Source organism: Psammomys obesus, unplaced genomic scaffold (assembly GCF_907164565.1).
Source record: "Psammomys obesus unplaced genomic scaffold, mPsaObe1.curated_primary_1811, whole genome shotgun sequence".
Lineage (NCBI taxonomy): Eukaryota > Metazoa > Chordata > Mammalia > Rodentia > Muridae > Psammomys > Psammomys obesus.
Window position 1 is genome coordinate 3,167,685 of NW_026596225.1, and position 18,757 is coordinate 3,186,441.

At 54.2% G+C, this 18,757-nt stretch overlaps 1 protein-coding gene across 1 annotated transcript in view; it reads right to left on the reverse strand.

The window, feature by feature from the left end:
- Positions 1–15,705: 15,705 nt before the first annotated feature.
- Fgfr4 (fibroblast growth factor receptor 4) overlaps positions 15,706–18,757 on the reverse strand; it is a 13,161-nt gene continuing 10,109 nt past the window's right edge. The window contains exons 12-18 of the mRNA XM_055595803.1: positions 18,190–18,300; positions 17,896–18,086; positions 17,397–17,519; positions 17,228–17,298; positions 16,828–16,965; positions 16,509–16,614; positions 15,706–16,396 (exon numbers count right to left, since the gene is read on the reverse strand). Coding sequence (XP_055451778.1) covers positions 16,250–16,396; positions 16,509–16,614; positions 16,828–16,965; positions 17,228–17,298; positions 17,397–17,519; positions 17,896–18,086; positions 18,190–18,300 — 887 coding nt within the window. The 3' untranslated portion in view covers positions 15,706–16,249. The remainder of the gene's footprint in view (positions 16,397–16,508; positions 16,615–16,827; positions 16,966–17,227; positions 17,299–17,396; positions 17,520–17,895; positions 18,087–18,189; positions 18,301–18,757) is intronic.

Consider the following 18,757-nt stretch of genomic DNA (forward strand, 5'->3'; position numbering starts at 1 on the left):
TGTGCGGCAGCGGTGAATCTGCCGGCCGTTGACAACCTTTGTTTCACTTCCGCCGACACCGACTTTGGAAGCAGTGCGGTGTCCAGGGCATCCCGGCATCCTCTGACCCGCTCCTACTGAGACGCCCACGAGATGGCTAGCCTTCCCTTTCTGCACGGTGCCCTCTCTGTCACATCCCAACACGGCGTGTCCCCGAGCTCACTCTGTCCCAGATTGGAGTGTTCACGGGTACAGGTTCAATGTAAACCACGCATTTGGTAAATAAGGGTGGGGGCTGGGGGTGCAGCTCAGCCGTACAGCGCTCGCCCAGCAAGGCGCCGGGCGCCGGGCTCCAGGCTCAGGCTTACAGGTAGAGCTGGATTTGGGTTTGTAACAATATAGCGAAGCGCTATTTGCAACAACATATCTACCTGTAACAACATGCCCATTTGTAACAATATGTCTAAGCGCACAGTCAGGGTGCAGGTCAGTTGCTGGAGTGTCCGGCCTCTTACAACCAGCTCAGTGGGTACCAAATACAAGGCCAGAGAACGCTTGGGGACCGAGCTGGGTGTGCGGACTCCGGCAGGCAGAGGCAGCCGACGGCTGTGAGGTCAAGGCGGGCCGGCACCACCTAGCGAGTGCTGGGCTACCCAGGCTGTATAGTTAGACCCTGTGTGGTGCTTTGAATAGTGATGGTCCCCATAGGCTCAAGTGTTTGACCGCTTGGCCCAGCGGAAACGGCACTGTTAGGAGGCGTGGCCTTGTTGGAGTGGGTGTGGCCTTGTTGGAGGAAGTGTGTCACTGTGGGGGTGGGCTTTGAGGTTTCTCTGTCCAGTGTTTCTCTTCCTGGCTGCCTTTGGGTCAAGATGTAGGGTTCTCGGCTCCTCCAGCAGCATGCCTGCCTCGTCGCCGCCATGCTTCCTGCCGTGATGATAAGGGACTAAGCCTCTGGAACTCTAAACCAGCCCCAGTGAAATGGCCTTTTTTGTTGTTGTTGTTTTGGTTTTTTGAAACAAGGTTTTCTGTGTAGCCAACACGCCTGGCAAATGATTTTCTTTTTAAGAGTTGCCTTGGTCATGTGTCTTCACAGCAATGGAAACCCTAACTAAGAGACTTGTCTCAACAGGAATGCTTGGGGTTGGGTTTGCATTCCGTAATAGAACACTTGCTTAGGATGCTCAAGGTTCTGGGTTGGTCCCCAGCACCATAGATAGATAGATAGATACATACATACATACATAAATGCGGTATGATGTTGCCTGAAAGTGTTTAGTTAGCAGCCTCGGGTTATTTGTTTTTTAAGCTAGAAGAGCCTGGAAATTTAGTCTCTAGGGCAAAGGGTTCAAATAACCCTTTCACAGGGGTCGAATATCATATATCCTGCACATCAGGTATCTACGATTCATCAAGTTGCAAAATTGCAGGGTCACCACAACATAAGGAACTTTATTTTTAAATTAATTTTTTTATTTTTTATATTAGTTACAGTTTATTAACTTTGTATCCCAGCTGTAGCTCCCTCCCTCATTCCCTCCCAATCTCACCCTCCCTTCTCATCTCCTCCCTGCCCCCTCCAAGTCCACTGATAGGGAAGGTCCTCCTCCCCTTCCATCTGACCCAAGCTTATCAGGTCTCTTCAGGACTGGCTGCAATGTCCTCCTCTGTGGCCTAGCAAGGCTGCTCCTCCCTCGGGGGTGGGAGAGGAGGTCAGAGAGCCTGCCACTGAGTTTATGCCAGAGCCAGTCCATGAGGACTTTATTAAAGGGTTGCACCCTATGTTTGTGTATGCACGGCTACACACGCACACACATAACTGTATGCATGGGAGAGAGTGTAGGTTTCCCTCAGACCAGCCTTTCTACGACAGGCACAGGCAGGCTTTCACCCCACCCCTTTTGCAAACAGCACATAAGTGGCAACAAACCCTAACTTCCCTAACAGGTTTCTCCCCGGGCGGGCGGAATCCTGCTCTGCTGAAGCAGGATGGTCCCCAGATGGTTGGCAGAGGCTGGAGCAGGACTGTGAGCATGGGACCGGAAGCCGCTGAGCAAGGTTGGGAGATGGGATGACCAGATTTCCCGTTCTGGCTGTGCAATCTTGTGCAGCCAGTGGCCTTGTCACCTGGGGGTTTGAACAGACTGTTCCTCACTAGGATGTGGTAAGGAGTCTCAGTAGGTCTGAGTCGCCTTTACCAACCAAACACGTGTTCAATTGTTGGGGTGTGTGTGTACCAGTGTGCACACACTGGTCAGAGGACCAGTCAGAGGACAGCTGTTAGGAGTCAGAGCTGTCCTTCTGCCACATGGGTCCCAGAGACTGCACTCAGATCATCAGGTAGGGCCGCAAGCATCTTCACCTGATAAGCCAGCTCCTGCTGCAGCTCCTACTTCTGTAGGAGGGAGCTGACAGGGGGGAGCAGTCTATGGCACACTGTCACCCCCGTGTGACTTAGCAAGGGAATTACATAGAGGACTTCTCCCAGGATCCTTGGCCTCCGGAGTCCCTCAAGGCAAGTGTGGGCTTCCGGCTTGTCCTCACTTCTCTGCTCTCTGCTGTCTCCTGGGCCCCCAAACCCAGTGCTGTCATTACTTGAGAAGAGAGTGGCTCACCTCTGGGCTTAGGGCATTAGTTGTGCCATTTTGGACTCCTGAGTCTAGTGGCTCCTGAGTGTGGACTCCAGACCCTTCACCAGAACTAGATGTGTGGTGCAAACCCTAACCCTAACCATGTAATCCCGGGGTTGGTAAGTGAGGGAAAGAGCATCAGAAGTTGAAGGCTGGCTGGGTGTGTTGTGAGGGTGCACACCTGTGTTCCAGCATTTGGGAGCCTGGCGCAGGCCTGTCTCTGTGGTGGGAGGCCAGTGGGGACTACCTAGTAAGAAGCAGTTCGAGCTTGCCCTTGGTCACATCGGGACTTTACGGCCAGCCTGGACTATGAGAGACTCAACGTAAAACAAGTGAAAAGCTGCTCACAGCTGGTACCCCTGACAGCTGGAGTCCGCTGAGCTAGCTTGGACCTTCCTGAAGCCTCTGCTGCCTCCTTCCTTCCAGAGCTTTCCTGGTGAGCGCGTGACAGCCTGCTGTGCTGATGGTGCATGGACGTCCACGGCACAGACATGGCGCAGGCAGGCTCCTGTGATCACCCATGGTTGAGCTTCATTGTCAGCTGTGTGTGGCAGAGGTTCTCCTGGGGAGATGAAACACTCTCCGTCCTAGAAGGGGCCACTACAGACCTAAATACAGACACTGCCAAAGTCCAGCCATCGAACCAATGAGTTTCGTTAGGGCTACTCACAGGGACGGGGTGAGGGGCCACTGATAGGGACAGAAGTGACTCCGGGAGAGCTGCATCAGCAAGGCCCACCCAAGGATGGGGGAGAAGTCACAGAGCTGGGGACGCAGAAACAGCCGCTGCACAGCCTGCAGGTGGCTCAGCAGGCTGGACAGTGTTGGCATACTTTTTAAAACTGTTTTATTTTGGAAGCTTTTTACCAGAAGTTGGGAAGTTAGAAGTTGGTGTGTCGGGCATGGAAGGCATCCAGAGTCGACTTAGCACACAGGGTAAGCCAGGCAGAGGCCTGGTTCTTTACTCAGCCAGAGGTTAGGAATGCTAATGCAGGCAGGACCAGCTTGGGATGAGGTCTCAAGAATCCATGCCTGCACTTTCTGTCCCCCATGAGGCTCCTGCTGGCTCTACCTGAACCTTCTCTTCCCTTTGTGATGAGCAGCCCAGTGGGACTCTTTCCAAACTTACATTTGCTCATGATCTTTGCTGCTGAAAACCTCACCTTCCACACTTTCGCAGAGTGTCGCCGCCTCACCAAGGCCCCCAAGGTCTGTCGGCACAGCCCTGTCAGCTCTAGTTTCCTCTCCAGCCTTTGGCCTCTTCCATTGCCTTGAGGACGCCTCAGCCTTTGCACTTGCTGCTGTCTGAGACTCTTTCTCCACTATCCGACTTAGGGTTTTATTATTGAGAAAAGACACCACGACCAAGACAGCTCTTCTAAAGGAAAACGTTTAACTGGGCCTGGTTTACAGTTCAGAGGCTTAGTCCGTTACCATCATGGCGGGCAGCATGGCCGAGTCCAGGCAGACACGGTGCTGGAGAAGGAGCTGAGAGTTCTACATCTGGATCCACAGGGAGCAGCAGGAGACTGTGGGCCACACTGGGCATAGCTTGAGCATAGGAGAGCTCAAAGGCCACCCCCACAGTGACACACTTCCTCCAGCAAGGCCACACATACTCCAACAAGGCCACACCTCCTAACAGCACCTATGGGCCAAGCATTCAAAGACATGAATCTCTGGAGGCCATGCCTTCAAACCCCCACCCCCACCCATGGCTATTGCAGAGGAACAGGGAAGTCTGTGGGGATGGGGAAATGAAGGGCTGAAAGAGGAGTAAGTTTAGAGACTCAGGAGGTGGAAGAGTGTTGTAGAAAGCAACGCTGTGCTGGGCTGGAGGCACCTGTGTAGCAGCGCTCCTGCAGGAGAGCTGGACGGAGGCCAGCCTGAACGCCTGTGAAGGGAGCCACACCCTGCGGCCTGGGCTGTGTTTAGGAGCGCAGACCCTGAAGTCAGAGGAGGGTTTTGAGTATAGAAGAAGCAATTACTCAGCAGTTCCCCTGAGCGTGGATTAAAACCTTTCTGAAAAAACTGTCCTCCAGGGAAAGCTGGAGAGAGGGCTCAGTGGTTAAGAGCATTTACTGCTCTTGCCAAGGACCAGGGTTCAATTCCCAGCACCCAGATATTGGCTTATACTCTCTGTCTGTGACTTGGTGATTTGATATCTTGTTCATGCAGAGATGCAGACAAACATGCATACACATGAAACAAAATAAAGAGACGTAGCCTGGAGGTGGTGTACGTCTTTAATCCCAGTCCTTGGGAGACAGAGGAAGGTGGATTTCTGTGAGTTTGAGGCCAGCCTGGTCTACAAAGCCAGTCCAGGACAGCCAGGGCTACATAGAAAAACCATGTCTCGAAAAATAACCAAACTAAACCAAAACAAACTGTTCAAGAATTTTCTGGTGGACACTGTCTCGAGATAGCATCTACATTGTGTAGGTTCCCAATCAAAGTCCACTGAATGAGGTCAAAACAAGATGCTGCACTCCCTGTGGCTACCAGCAGGTGGCACTAACGTCTTTGTGTGTCACCCCTGACTGCTCTGATTGCCTTCATTAACTAGAGACTGGAGAAGAAAAAGTGGTGATAAGGAAAAAGCTGGAAAACGAGTGGGGAAAGGGCTGGGGATGGCTGGGGAGCAGAGTGCAGGGTGATGGACCCAGAGTGGCGCTGCTTCAGTTTTTGCTCTTTTGTTTTTGAGGGTCTAGCATAGCGTGTTGGTCAGGCATCTGTTTTCACCATCTGCCCTGCAATCTGTCCACAGCTCCTGGAACACTCAAACTCACTGCCTTGTAGTACTGAGCCGCCCCCGGCCCATCTGTAAAAGTTTAGCCCTCTCCTGCTCTCCTTCAGCCCTACCTACCCCTATTAGTTATTTTTGACCAGGCCTATGTATCCCTGGATGGCCTGGAACTTGCTATGTGGACCAGGCTGACCTCACACACACGGAGAGCCTCCTGCCTCTTCCTAAAGGATGCTGGGATTAAAAGCTCCTATTGGCAAGTTGTTTATGTGTGACCTGGAAACTCCTGGTCCAAGAGGGAGCCATGGAGGGTATGGAGGTCCTGGCCCAGGTCAGGGTGAGTTGTGGCTCTATCCACCCCCTCCTTCGGTGCCCAGAGGAAGTCAGGTCCCAGCTCCCTGCTATGTTTCTAGCCAAATACTGTACCAACCACCTCACCTGGCTCTCTGGTCTCTTCACTGGCTGGTGTGACACTGGAGTCCAGAGGCTCTTTACAGCGGGGACACCTGGAGTTCCTCCACTTTCCTCTGTGCCTGCCTGCCTGCCTGCTTCCAGGCCTTTGCAGACCTGCTCCCTCCGCTTGCCTCTCCCTGCCACTCACAGTGAGGCAGGCACAGCCCTCCTGCAGCACAGAGTCCTCCACTGAGCTCTCTCCTGAGCCTCGATGGGATCAGTCCTGGCAGGATCAGCAAGAAGGTGACCTTCAGAGCTCCCTGTTTAACCAGAGTCTGAATTTTCTGGATGTTTGTTTAACTGGGAACTCCGGTAAGGATCAGGCCTGTGCACCTTCACTCCTGTGGGAAGGCCAGGCTGTCTTCACTGAGTGCCCAGGGACGACAGGAAAGCCTGCTGTTGAGGACTGCCCAGAAGCAGCTGGCTAACTTGCTTGGATCCCCACAGTGTGTCTGGGTATCGCTGCCCTCTTCAGCGTGGGCACTGAGGGCCCTCCTCCCGGGGGCACTGGTCTGTTGTTTCTTTCCTTTTCTTTTGTGGTTTTGAGGTAGAGTCACTTTGTCATCAAGGTTCCCCTCCAACTCAGTTATCCTCCTGCCTCAGCATCCGCCACCGCACGCAGCCCCTACTCCTTCCTTTTTTAGGACAGGATCTTCATTTATTGTTGTTGTTGTCGTCTGAACTTTCTGTTTTGTTTGTTTGTTTGTTTTCTGAGACAGGGTTTCTCTGTGTAGCCCTGGTTGTCCTGTAACTCTCTTTGTAGACCGGGCCGGCCTTGAACTCACAGAGCTATGCCTGCCTCTGCCTCCCCAGTGCTGGATTACACTTTGTTTGTGTCTGTGTATGTATGGATGTGTATGTGAGGGTCAGAGGACAACTGACAGGACTTGGCATTCTCCTTCCACGATGCGAGTCCCAGAGAACTGAACTCAGGTTAACTCACAAATGCCTTTATCTGCCAAGTCATCTCCCTGGCCTAAACTGAGGGCTTATGTTGCTCAGGCTGGCCTTGAACTCACAGAGAGTCACCTGTCTCTGCCTCCCAAGTGCTGGGATTAACGGCGTGTGCCCGCACCTCCCAGCTGATTTTATTAACGATCTGTAAATCTTTCGAGGTTGTGTCTATGTGGGGTGAGGGGTGTGCATGAGTGTGGGTCCCCTCAGAGGTCAGAGTGGCATTACAGGCAACTGCGGCTCCTGAGGTGGCAGGGGATAGCTAAACTCAGGTCCTCTGCAAGAGCAGGGTTACAGGTCACCCCGATCTTCCCGCCTCCCGCTCCCGCCTCCCCGGTTCCGGAGTGTGCCCCACAAGGCTGGGCGCTGGGCTTGGCTCAGAAGCCCCTACACAAGCTCTACCACGGCAGGCTCCTAGCCTCCCCAGTGGACATGTCCTGCAAGGCAAACTTGCTTCTCCGAGGTCACCGTCCAGTGAGGCCATAGCTAGTTAGACAGAAAAAATAGACAAGGAACTAACCGGAGGGCGACAGAGGAGGACTTTGACCGTCCTGAGGGAGGACCTTTGTCCCGAGAGCCAGCTGGAAGACCCTGGCGAGTAGTGTGGCAGGAGGTGAGGCCTGCAGGCCTAGAGGCTCTGAGGTGCACGGGAGCTTAGACAGAAAAACAGAAGGAAAGCCTGGAGGGGGTGCACAATGTTTAATGTCAGCACCTCAGAGGCTGAGGCAGGAGGATCTCTGTGAGTTTGAGGTCAGCCTGGTCTACATAGCAAGTTCCAGGACACCCAGGGCTACACAGGGAAACCCTATCTCAAAAAAAAAAAAGAAAAAAAAGAAAAGAAAAGAAAAAAGGAAGGAAGGAAGGAAGAAAAGAAGGAAGGAAGGAAGGAAGGAAGGAAAGCAGGCCTCAAGGGCTGGGCACTCGAGGCAAAGGGAGAGCAGTGAGCACTGGTTGTGGCTGGGACCCTCGCAGGCTGCAGCCAGTGGACTTTGTTTCTCAAATGGGTATGTGACACAGGCGGGAGGGGCATTTGGCCTTAGACTGCGGCTGCGTGGCTCTGCCTGTGCGGCCGAGGACGCTAAGTCAGTTGTCCGCCCTCCGAGCAGGTTGGCAGACCCCATAGCAGTGCCCCGAGCCATCGCAGCAGCCCCGTTTGGTTTTCCTTAAAATATACTTCTTCATTTTATTCTTAAAGATTTAAATTTTAAAATCTTTTATTTATTTGTTTGTTTGTTTGCTTTAGATTGCAACCAGACCATGCTGTCAGAACTCTGTTTTAAAATAATTTATTTGTTTTTATTTTGTGTACGTTGGTGTTTTGCCTGAATGTGTGAGGGATTTAGACCCCCTGGAAAAGAAATTATAGACAGTTGTGAGCTGCGACGTGGGAGCTGGGAATTGGACCTGTGTCCTCTGAAGGCTGAGAACCACTGCTCTAGGCAGGGCCTATGCTGTCCCATATGTGGCTGTTTAAACTTCTATCTGAGGCCATGAAAACAAAATAGTCAAAAGGTAATGCAGGCCTCTGATCCCAACTATTCTAGAGGCTGCTGAAGCAAGGGGATTGAAAGTTTGTGCCAGCCTGGGCTACATAATAAGTTCATTTTCAGCCTTGGGATGCTGAAGCAGAAGGATTTCTGGGAATTCCAGGCTAGCCTGGGTTACTGTGTGAGACACTATCTAGAAACAAGATCTGGGCATGGCGGTATAGGGCTGAAATTCCTGCGTTGAGGAGTCAGAGGCAAGAGAATCAGGAATTTAAGTCTAGCCTTGGCCCAGGCTAGCCAGCAGCTTGCTATAGCTGTGGCTGGCCTTACACTCCTGATGCTCTGACTCCATGTCTCAGATCACAGGCACACACTGCATTCCTGGTTTCTGTGTCCCTGCTTTGAAGACAGCCTTGCTGTCCATTATGGTGTGGCTGTCCTCCTCCTACCAGCTGACCTTCCTCTCCTGCCTCCATGGGGGAAGACGGGGCCTTTGGATTCCCGGGGGCCTTTGCAGTTGAAGGAACCTCACTACCCCTCCCCCAGGTTATCTGAAGAGCCTCGGTGGTCTGCTCCTCCCTGGGTCCGAGATCACAGAGGTCGGCCCTACTCCTACGAGACAGCTCGTTTGGGTGAGGGAGACGTGAGGGGGTGGCGTTGTGTGCAGATGTGTGCAGATGTGGAATGCCTAGGCTATGCTGCGAGGTCAGGAAGGGTACGGCTTTTGAGAGGAGGGGCCCTGAGCCGAGTCCTAGGGTGCAGGGGGTGACCTGGAGGTTTCCAGCCATAGCCTGGGGTCAGGTCAAGCTGGTGCTAGAACGCCAGGCCAAGAACAGGGTCGCCTGCCCCCAGGGACCCGAACGAGCTGGCGCTATGGAATGTGACGTTGGGGCTGGAAAGGATGTGGGAAGGCTGGCTGCGTTCAGCTGTTGCCGATTTCACACCCCTTCCTCGGTTGCTTCTTGGGGACAGGCTCCAGCCGTGGAGCCCAGGTGCCAAGGAAGGTCAGATTTCCGAAGTGAGGGAATGAAAAGGGTGTTTCCTCTGGGGGAGAGCCACAGCTGCCTCGCACACATACCCCCAGATTAGGCCAAATCCCACAGCAGGTGCAGCGGAGGCTCCCGGTTAGGGCCAGGAGTGTGGGAAGTAGTGGGCGGCGGGAAACAAGTCTATGTGGCCTTGCCCATGCACGCTTGGCAGTGTCTAGACTGGGAACGGGCCCCCTCTGCTCCATTCTTCACAACACCCCACTGTGCCCCAATTCTGCCATGTGTGCCCGGGGTTGAGATTTAGAGGTGGAAACCAGAATGGTAGTCCCTCAGGGAGATCAAGGGTCACGTAAACTAGGGGCAGGGGTGTGGAGAGAGGATGGAGGAAGGAGTGTGGAGGAGGGGCAGGGGTGTGGAGAGAGGATGGAGGAAGGGGGTTGCTTGCCGCTGAAGTCTTGGTGTGCCGCCACAAGCCCTCATGGGCTGAGCAAGTGCCCCACCCCTGTACTCCATCCCAGTCTCCTGTGGTGTTTTTGTGTGTGGGGATGGTGTATGTGTGGGGGGTGCCGGCAGCTGGCAAGTCCTAGCGATCCTCCTGTCTGCTTCCCACAGCTCTGGGGCTGCAGGGTGCCAAAACGTGCCTATCTTTTTACAAGCATGCTTGGGATTTGAACTCAGGTCCTCATGCTTGCATAGCACACACTTTACTTATTGAGCCATCTCCTTAGACCTTCTATGCCGCCTTTTTGAGAGAGGGTCTCATGTAGCCAGGCTAACCTTCTCTCTCTCTTCTTCTTTTTCTGTTTTTTTCCTTTTTCTATTTCTTTTCTTGAGACATGGTCTCACTATGTATCTCTGGCTGTCCTGGAAATCGCTATGCAGACTAGGCTGGCCTTGAACTCACAGAGCTGTGTCTGCCTCTGCCTCCTGGGTGCTGGGATTAAAGGTGTGTGTGTGCCACCACGCCTGACTTGGGCGTTTAAAGCGTTGTTTACAGCACGTGTGCAGTGACCCAGAAGTTGTGCTTCCCTGAACGCCGGGCCTCACCTTTCCGCAGCAGTCCTGGGGTGCGCACCAGCAACCCAGGACCAACGTCACTGTGACCTCTGTTCAAGTTTCAGATTTGCTACTTGAGGGAAATTTAGGACGGGCTATACAGACAGCTCAGCAAAACGGCTGAACGGGCGAGACCTCGTCTGTGAGCACAGAGAGCCGAGTCCCTGGAGCCACGAGGTGGAAGGGGAGAGCCAAGTCCCTGCAAGCTGTCCTCTGCTGTCTACACGTGCCTCCTTCCCTGATAGAGAATAAAGAAATGTTTAAGAGAGTACGTTAAGGGCTGGAGAGATGGCTCAGATGTTAGGAACACCAGCTGTTCTTCCAAAGGTCCTGAGTTCAATTCCCAGCAAACACATGGTGGCTCACAACCATCTATAATGAGATCTGGTGCCCTCTTCTGGCACACAGGCACACATGCAAGCAGAATACTGTATCAATAAAATAAAATAAAATAAAATATCTAAAAAAAATTAAAAAAAAAAAGAAAGTATGTTAAGGGTCTGGGTTTGGCTCAGTGGTATGATGGCCTGCCATGGGTCTGGCCCTACAATCTCCAGCCGAAGGAGCCGAAAGGAAAATCCGATGGACGGCGCCCTTGATCCAGGCCGGCTGCCGTTCCCTGTGGGCCGTCTGCAGAAGGCTTCCCCCGTTATGATTTTTTGAAGCAAGTCTCACCCTGGAGCCTAGGCCGGTCTAGAACTCACGGTACAGCCCAGGCAGCCTTGAACTCGTGGGTCTCCTCACGTCAGCCTCCTAAGCACTGGGAGCCACTGAGTCGCTGTGCAAGGTTTACATGGGCACTGGGGGGGATGTGCAGGATCTCAGAAGTGCCAGGCGAGAGCATCAGCTGAGCCGCATCCCCACCAGGGGCACCCCTCCTTCTCAGCCATGAGTCCCTGCATGGGGAGACCTCAGCTTTAGGCTGAGAGGGCGTGGGGTGCGGCTGTGGCAACTGGGGTCTGAGTCAGCGGTACCTCATGGAGTCTAGGCTGACCTCAGACCTGATGTGCAGCTGAGAGTGACCTTGAACTTCTAGCCTTCCGTCTGTGGAGTTCTGGGAGGTTTGGTATCGGCACCACACCTGAACCTAGGACGCATGGATGCTAGACGCCCGCCCCCATGTGAGCGCTTAGTGACTGTGTTCGGCTAGGATAGGAAGAACAACAAACAAACACAACAAACAGACACAGGCTTGGCCGAGCGAAAGGTGGGAGGAAAAGTGTGCCGGAGGAAAGGCCGGGGGGGGGGGGAAGGCTGTGGGGCGCACAAGGCGAGCGGGGCCGGGGGCGGGGGCTGAAAGGGGTGGGGGGTCCAGACGAACCACATCCACCTGGGCTGTCAGGCTGGGAGTTCTGTGCCTCCCGGGGTCTCTGAACACTAGGAAATGCTGGGCCACAGAGGGCATGATGAGCTCCCCAGGGAAAGAACAGACCGCCTGCCTGCAACCCCACTTCACTAGTTTTCCCGTGTGACTGGGGCCAGTTACTTCCAACCTGAGTCTCAGTGTCTCCCTCAGGGAAATGCTGCCAGTGAGCATGCCTTGCAGGAAGGGCTGTCCAGAGAGAAGGAGCTGAGCCAGCGGCCCCCACCCCGCACAGCACCCTCCTGGGCCCCACTTAATCACCATGCAGTAACAGCTGCTGTTTACCCAGCACTCAAGTACTGTTTGGCAGGCGCCATCACCCATTCCTGCGTTGCCGGCTGGGAAGCGGGCTCAGAGAGGGCAACTGGCTGTGTGGCTCCTGCCCTGGACCCTTCCTCCCAGGCCCTCACTCTGCTGCCATCAGCTTCATGTCCTTGGGCTGGAGAGCTGTCAGTCTGTCCCTCTCAGCAGTCTGCCAGCGGCCTTCTGGAGAGGGGCTCAGCGCTGTCCACAGGGTAAAAGCTTCCCAGAACCAGGACAGAGGAAGGGGGCAGGCCCCAGCTGTCACCATGCTGCCCAGAGCCGACTGGGAAGGGCAGGCTTGACGGAGCAGCAAAGCTCGCATGGGAGAGTTACCAGCATCTGTCCCCTGACTCGGGACGTCAGGAATGTGAAACAGCCCCAGCCACTGTGTGCCTGCCAGGGACACTGGTGGGGAGGGGCCCGGGGCAGGCTGGCCAGTCCCTCACGGACCCCCAAACTACCAGGCAGCAGCTGGTCCTGTCAGTCCCAGCATCTGGCTCTGGGCCCTGTACGCACAGTCCAGCTACATTATGGAGCCTCATTTCATGTTTTGTTCTGTCTTTACTGGTAACCAAATCCAAGTCCTTTTTGTTTGCTCCATGTTTTGGTTTTGTTTTTGCAACAAGGCCTTACTCTGTAGCCTTGGCCTATCGGGACCTCACTATGAAGACTGGGCTGGCCCCAAACTCACTGAGATGTGCTACCTCTGTCTCCAAGTTGTGGGGATTTTAGGCATGTGCCAGCATGTTTGTCTTCTATGGTCTTAATCTTTTTTTTTTTTTCCTTAAAAACTATGTCTCACTCTGTAGCTCCGACTAGCCTATGACTCGTTTTGTAACCCAGGCTGGCCTCAAATATGATGTGATCTCCTTGCCTCAGCCTTCCTGAGGGCCTGGATTACAGGCATGAGCCCACCATCTCTGACTTTATTATTTCATCTTGGAAACGTGGTCTGTCTTATACCAGGCTGGCCCCAAACTGCAGCTGAGTCACTTCTTCCTTTTCTTCTCTGAGGCAGCTTCGCTGTGTCCGCTCCCTCCTGGACCCCAGCAATTATCAGCAGCAGCTGCCCAGTCTGAACAACCTGGCTCTGGGCTCTGATACACAGGCAGAGCCTGCCGAGAACCTGAGGGGTCAGCCCAGCTCTTTTATGGAACCCCCATATGTATTATTGGCTGATTTCAAATCCCTAATAAAAAAAATATTTATTGTGTTTTTAATTATGTGTATTTGTGTCTGCACGCTGCATACAGGTGCCAGCAGAGCCAGACCCCCCAGCACTGAAGTTAGAGCTGGTTGTAAGCCACCCGCAGGGGATGCTAGGAACTGAATTCAGGTCCTCAGCCAGAGCTGAGGGGATTCTTAACTGCTGAGCCAGCTCTCCAGCACCCACCCCATTTCTCGAATTTGAGAGATTTTTCTGCCTTCAGTCTCCCTAGTAGCTTGGACTAGAGGCGTGTTATCCTGCACCATACACGCCCGCTGGTTTCCCTGAAGGGAACACAGTCTGTGCTGAGGGGGACTGTTGGGTGGCTCAGGACTAGCAATGGGCCAAGGGAGAAACTGTGAACAATGGGACTTTCAATCAACATCTCCCGGTCCTTATACCTGATTCAAAACTCCCAATCTTTTCTTTTCTTTCTTTCTTTCTTTCTTTCTTTCTTTCTTTCTTTCTTTCTTTCTTTCTTTCTTTCTTTCTTTCTTTCTTCCTTCCTTCCTTCCTTCCTTCCTTCCTTCCTTCCTTCCTTCCTTCCTTCCTTCCTTTCTTCCTTCCTTTCTTTCTTTCTTTCTTTCTTTCTTTTTTTGTTTTTTGTTTTTTTTTTTTTTTTTTTTGAGACAGAGTTTCTCTGTATAGCCTTGTCTGTCCTGGACTCACTTTGTAGACCAAGCTGGCCTTGCAGTCATAGAGATCGGCCTGTCTCTGCCTCCCCGAGTGCTGGGCACCACCATTCCTGGCTTCTCAATCTTTTCTTAACTCAGGCAAACCCAAGGAATCTGCCTCAAGAGTAGGCATCTGGATGGCGATGGACTCAGCCTCTGAGCAGTGATCTCTAACGGGAAGCTGAGCTTGGAAGCCTCAATCAGAACATTTACGGGTTTGTGGAACTACTACTCATGCGCAGTGCTTATTCAGGGAGTTGTGCAGGAAGGAGAATAAAAGCTGGAGCTTCTCTGGGGCTTCCTGCAGGACAAGAGAGAACAGAAGTGGGGTGCAGACCTGGCTGGGAATGGGGGTGTACCATTCTGCAAGAGGCCAGTTCCCAGTAAAGTTACAGCATGTGCGGGCTCCAGACAGCCTTTCCCCAAGTGTAACTATATCCATCTGTGCTTTATCCCCCAAGTCCTGAGAGGCAGGGCAGGGGCACCCCACTAATCTGGTGAAGAAAGTGGCCACAGAGCAGTGATGATACTGGGCACGGGCACCTCAGTGAGATGGTGCAGGTAGCAGAATTTGAACCCTTGCTCCAAGTCCAACGCTCTTTGCATCCCACCAAGGAACATGGTTCCTGAGGGAAAAGGGTGACCTGGGAGAATTTGTGGGTTTTGTTCTGGTGTCCTCTCTAGGACAGGGTGTTCTGGATGAGGTACAGTCTGGAGGGCAGGATGAATGGCACAGTTTGGGATATGGTGGCTCAGCAAGGCAAGGAGGGAACCCAGAATAACAAGGACATGCTATTCCTTTCATGAGCTTTGGCTGTCTTCCAGGGTGGCTCTTAGTGAACGAGCCATCCTTAAGCCTTCTATAAAATTATTTTTGTTTTCTTTTTATGCATGCAAGTTTTTTGCCTGCATGTATGTGTCTGTGTGCCTGGAACCCATGGAAGTCAGAGAGGGTGTTAGCTGCCTGGGAACTGGAGTTTCAGGTGGCTGCAGTGGGTGCTGGCAATCAAACCTGGGCCCCAGGGAGAGCAACCCATGCCCTTAAACAATGAGCCACCTCTCAGCCCGTCCTTACATTACTGCTAGGCCCAGGAAGCCTAAGCATATTTCTAGCACTCATTCCCAGACAGCTCTCGGGAACAAGGGAGCAGAACACCAAGAAAGTCTGGGACCACTTTTGGCCTCTCAGCCTCAGGGAGCAGCCGAAACTACCAGGATGGAGCGTGGTAAGTTTCCAGGCTCAGAGTTTGGGGAAGCCGATCCCTTCTAAGGGGGGGGGGAGACTGAGAACAGGGATGTAACAGCCTCCAGGGAGGATCATGCAAGCGGGGACAGCTGCAGCTCAGCCAGGCGGCAGCCAGCTGCTGCCTGGGAGACAGGCCAGGGCTGGGCAGAGCGGGCATGGACCCCATAGGCCTTGAGCCTGAGCTGGCGGATCGTGGGAGCAGGCAGTGGCTGGAGGCTTGGTTTCAGGTTTTCACGCTGTGTTAACGGTCAGTTTGGTTAATGCTGAGCAGATGGGGGAGGGGCACAGCTCCCTTGGGGACAGCTGTGGGCCAAACGTGTCCACTCACATGTATGGAGGATACAAGGGCCTGCCTTGCAGATGGTACGCTGTGGGCTCTTGTGCCCTCGAGCACTCACTCATACCAGTGCACACACTAGGAGGATGCTGGTAATCGGAGGGATGGACAGAGGCAGGGGTGTGTGTCTACTGGGATGGCCATAGCACAGCCGGAGGTGGAAGCCAACTGTCCAACTGAAGGCTGGTACCCGTCCCTCTGTCTATCCTCCAGACAGAACTCCCAGCATGGGGAGTCTTTGCACCCTACACCCTGCCCCTCGGGAGACACCAGACACACAGAGATTTATTTCAAAAAATAATTTATGAAATGCTATGCTGTTCTGTGTTTTCCATAGGCTTCTAGTCTCTCAGGGACTAGACTAGTCTCTCAGGGACCAGGCTGATGCCGGCTCCACCGAGATGCTGGAACAGACAATAGGGGGTGAGGCTTGCCGGCTGGGAGCAGTGAGGGCCAGAGGACTCTCACCTCTGGGGTGTTTGTGGAAGGAGAAAGGTTTATGACAAAAGCTTTGCAGCCAGGCCTGGCAAACCCCTGACATGGAGGCTAAGTGCCAAGGCCCAGAACATGGAGCCTAGTGCTTAGCTTCTCTGAAGACAAGTCAGGGCCGAGACTAGAGTTGAACTCTGGGTTGAGAGCATAATGCTAGAGCAGGCCTGAACTATGAACCCTAGGACCAAGAATGCACCTCCTCAAAGCAGAGCCAGAGCATCCGGGACAGCAGTAGCCTTAGTCAGAGGCCCAGTACTGCCAGCATCAAATGCTGCATCCAACTGAGCTGGAGGCCCATGGCCACTGTCCCCCAGCCTGCACACTATGTGCCCCGGCTCATGCCTGCACGCCAGGAAAAGGGAAGGGGCTTCTCCCCAGGGGCAAGGGGTCATGGCTGAAGACAGAGTCGCTGGAGGAGCAGGTGCTGCTGGTGTCCCCACTGGAGGGAGAATAGGGTCCAAAGGTCAGGCGGAGGTCAAGGTACTGCAAGGAACAGACTTGGTCAGCCCCCAGCTCCAGGGACAGGGCGGTTCACATCCCTAGGCCAAGGGAGCGGGCGGGGGGGGGGGGGCGTGGAGGCAGGAGTGGGCAGTACCTCTTCAGAGACAGCCAGCAGGACCTTGTCCAGGGCTTCCACCAGCTGCTTAAAAGTAGGCCTCTGCGAGGGTGCTGCGTGCCAACACTCCCTCATGAGCCCATACCTGAGTCAAAGAAGCTTATGTCAAAGTGAGGGCTGTGGGCTCCCTGGGGTTGGGCCTCAGGGAGGGATGGGCAAGGAAATCCAGTGGGAGAGCTGAGGAAGAGGAGGGACTGTGAGTGCAGTGAGTGCTGCTCTGTGTGCAGGCCCAAAGCAAGCCCAAGGTCAGTCAGCAGAGGGCGAGATCTGGAGAGCAGGCCAAGGAGGGCATCCTTACAGCTCTGGGGGGCAGTTCGGGGGCCGGTCCATCCTGTGGCCCTCTCGCAGCAGTGAGAAGAGTTCCTCCACTGGGATGCCGGGGTACGGGGAGCCGCCGAGGGTGAAGATCTCCCACAGCAGGATCCCAAAGGACCACCTGAGGGCAGAACTGGGGCTCAATGGGGCGGCTTCCTTCCTGCCTCCTCCAGCTGTTCGAGGGGCTGTGGCAGTCAAGGTCCGCCCATGGGAACAGGGAGTGGCACTCCTTTCTTTTGGAGTCTGGTCCCACACAAGTGCCAGGCCCAAGCAGAGGAACTCCTAGGATCTTGTGACTTTGGCAAGTGCCTTGCCCTTTTAGAATGAAGGGTTTGCGTGAAGCCAGCAGTCATCCGAGAAGAGAACCCTGTTCCCTGACTCACACGTCACTCTGGTGTGTGTACACTCGGTCAAATAAGGCCTCGGGAGCCATCCACTTGACTGGCAGACGGCCCTGGAGGAAGGAGGGGAGAAAGTGGTTTTGAGCCGACCAGAACCTATGTCTTCGGCACCAGGCCCAGCCCCGCTCCCGTGCCCCCCTGCTCCTCTCACATTGCTGGTTTTCTTATAGTAGTCAATGTGGTGGACGCCTCGGGCCAGCCCGAAGTCAGCGATCTTCATCACGTGGTCCTCCGTCACCAGCACGTTTCGGGCAGCCAGGTCCCTGTGGATGCACTAGGGACATGGCAGGGAACTTAGCTCATCATGTCACAGTATGCCCAGGGCCTAGAGACTTCCACCCCCAGGACAGATGGGAAAGGGGGCAGGCAGAGGCCTTGGTCGAATCACCAGCACCAGAAAAAGACAAAGAAGGAAGCACGCGTGTCCCCAGCCGGCACGAGCGCCATGGCTGGCCTGCCCAGGAGTCATTAAATAGACTGGATCATGCCGTGTCGCAGACAGGGGCATGTTAGCTGCATCTGTGTGGGAGCCGTGCAGAAAGGATGGAGCAGGGAGCAGGAGAGGAGGAGCAGCTGGGGACAGTCAGCCCCAGCATCGAAGCTGGAGTTAGAGTGGGCCAGAACTCGCTACCACTGTCCCTCATCCACACCTTCCGAGACTCCAGATACTGCATGCCTCGGGCCACCTGGTAAGCACAGGAGACCAGGGCCGGGAAGGACAGTGGTCCATCACTGCTCCGAGGCCCATCAGGGCTGAGATCAGGGCCTGGTGGGCGCCGGGCACGGAGGAATTCCCGGAGGTTTCCCTTGGCAGCACACTCCACGATCACATACAGGGGCCCTAGGGGGCAGGCAGGACCAGGGATGGGAAGGCTGGCAAGCCTGTGCCTTTGCATCCTGCTGCGACAGTTCCAAGGCCCCCCCAGCACCCGGGCCCCGCCCACCTTCCTGAGTGCAGACGCCGAGCAGGTTGATGATGTTCTTGTGTCTGCCGATGAGCTTCATCACCTCCATCTCAGAGACCAGGTCTGCCAAGTCCTTGTCGGAGGCATTGTCTGCAAAGAACAGCTGGGGTGAGAGCTTCACAAGAGTGGCAGGGGCAGGGGCAGGGGCAGGTCAGGGAACACTGGACCAAGGTCTGGGTGGGTCTGGGCTGAAATCCTGCTGTGCTGTGTGCCTCCGAAGAAGCCTTTTAGGGCTAGGGGCAGCTCCGTTTGCAGAGCGTTTGCCTGGCGCGTGGCCTGCGTTCTGTGCTCACTACAGTAGAAAGTAGACAGGGTAGGACCCGCCTCCAATCCTAGCACTTGACCAATAGGAGGCCAGCCTGGGCTACAGGAGAGAAAACAAAAGCCTTAAAGCTGTGTGTGTGTGTGTGTGTGTGTGTCTGTGTGTATGTGTGTGTCTGTGTATCTGTGTGTGTGTGTCTGTGTGTGTGTGTCTGTGTGTGTATGTGTGTGTCTGTGTCTGTGTATCTGTGTGTGTGTGTGTGTGTGTATCTGTGTGTGTGTGTGT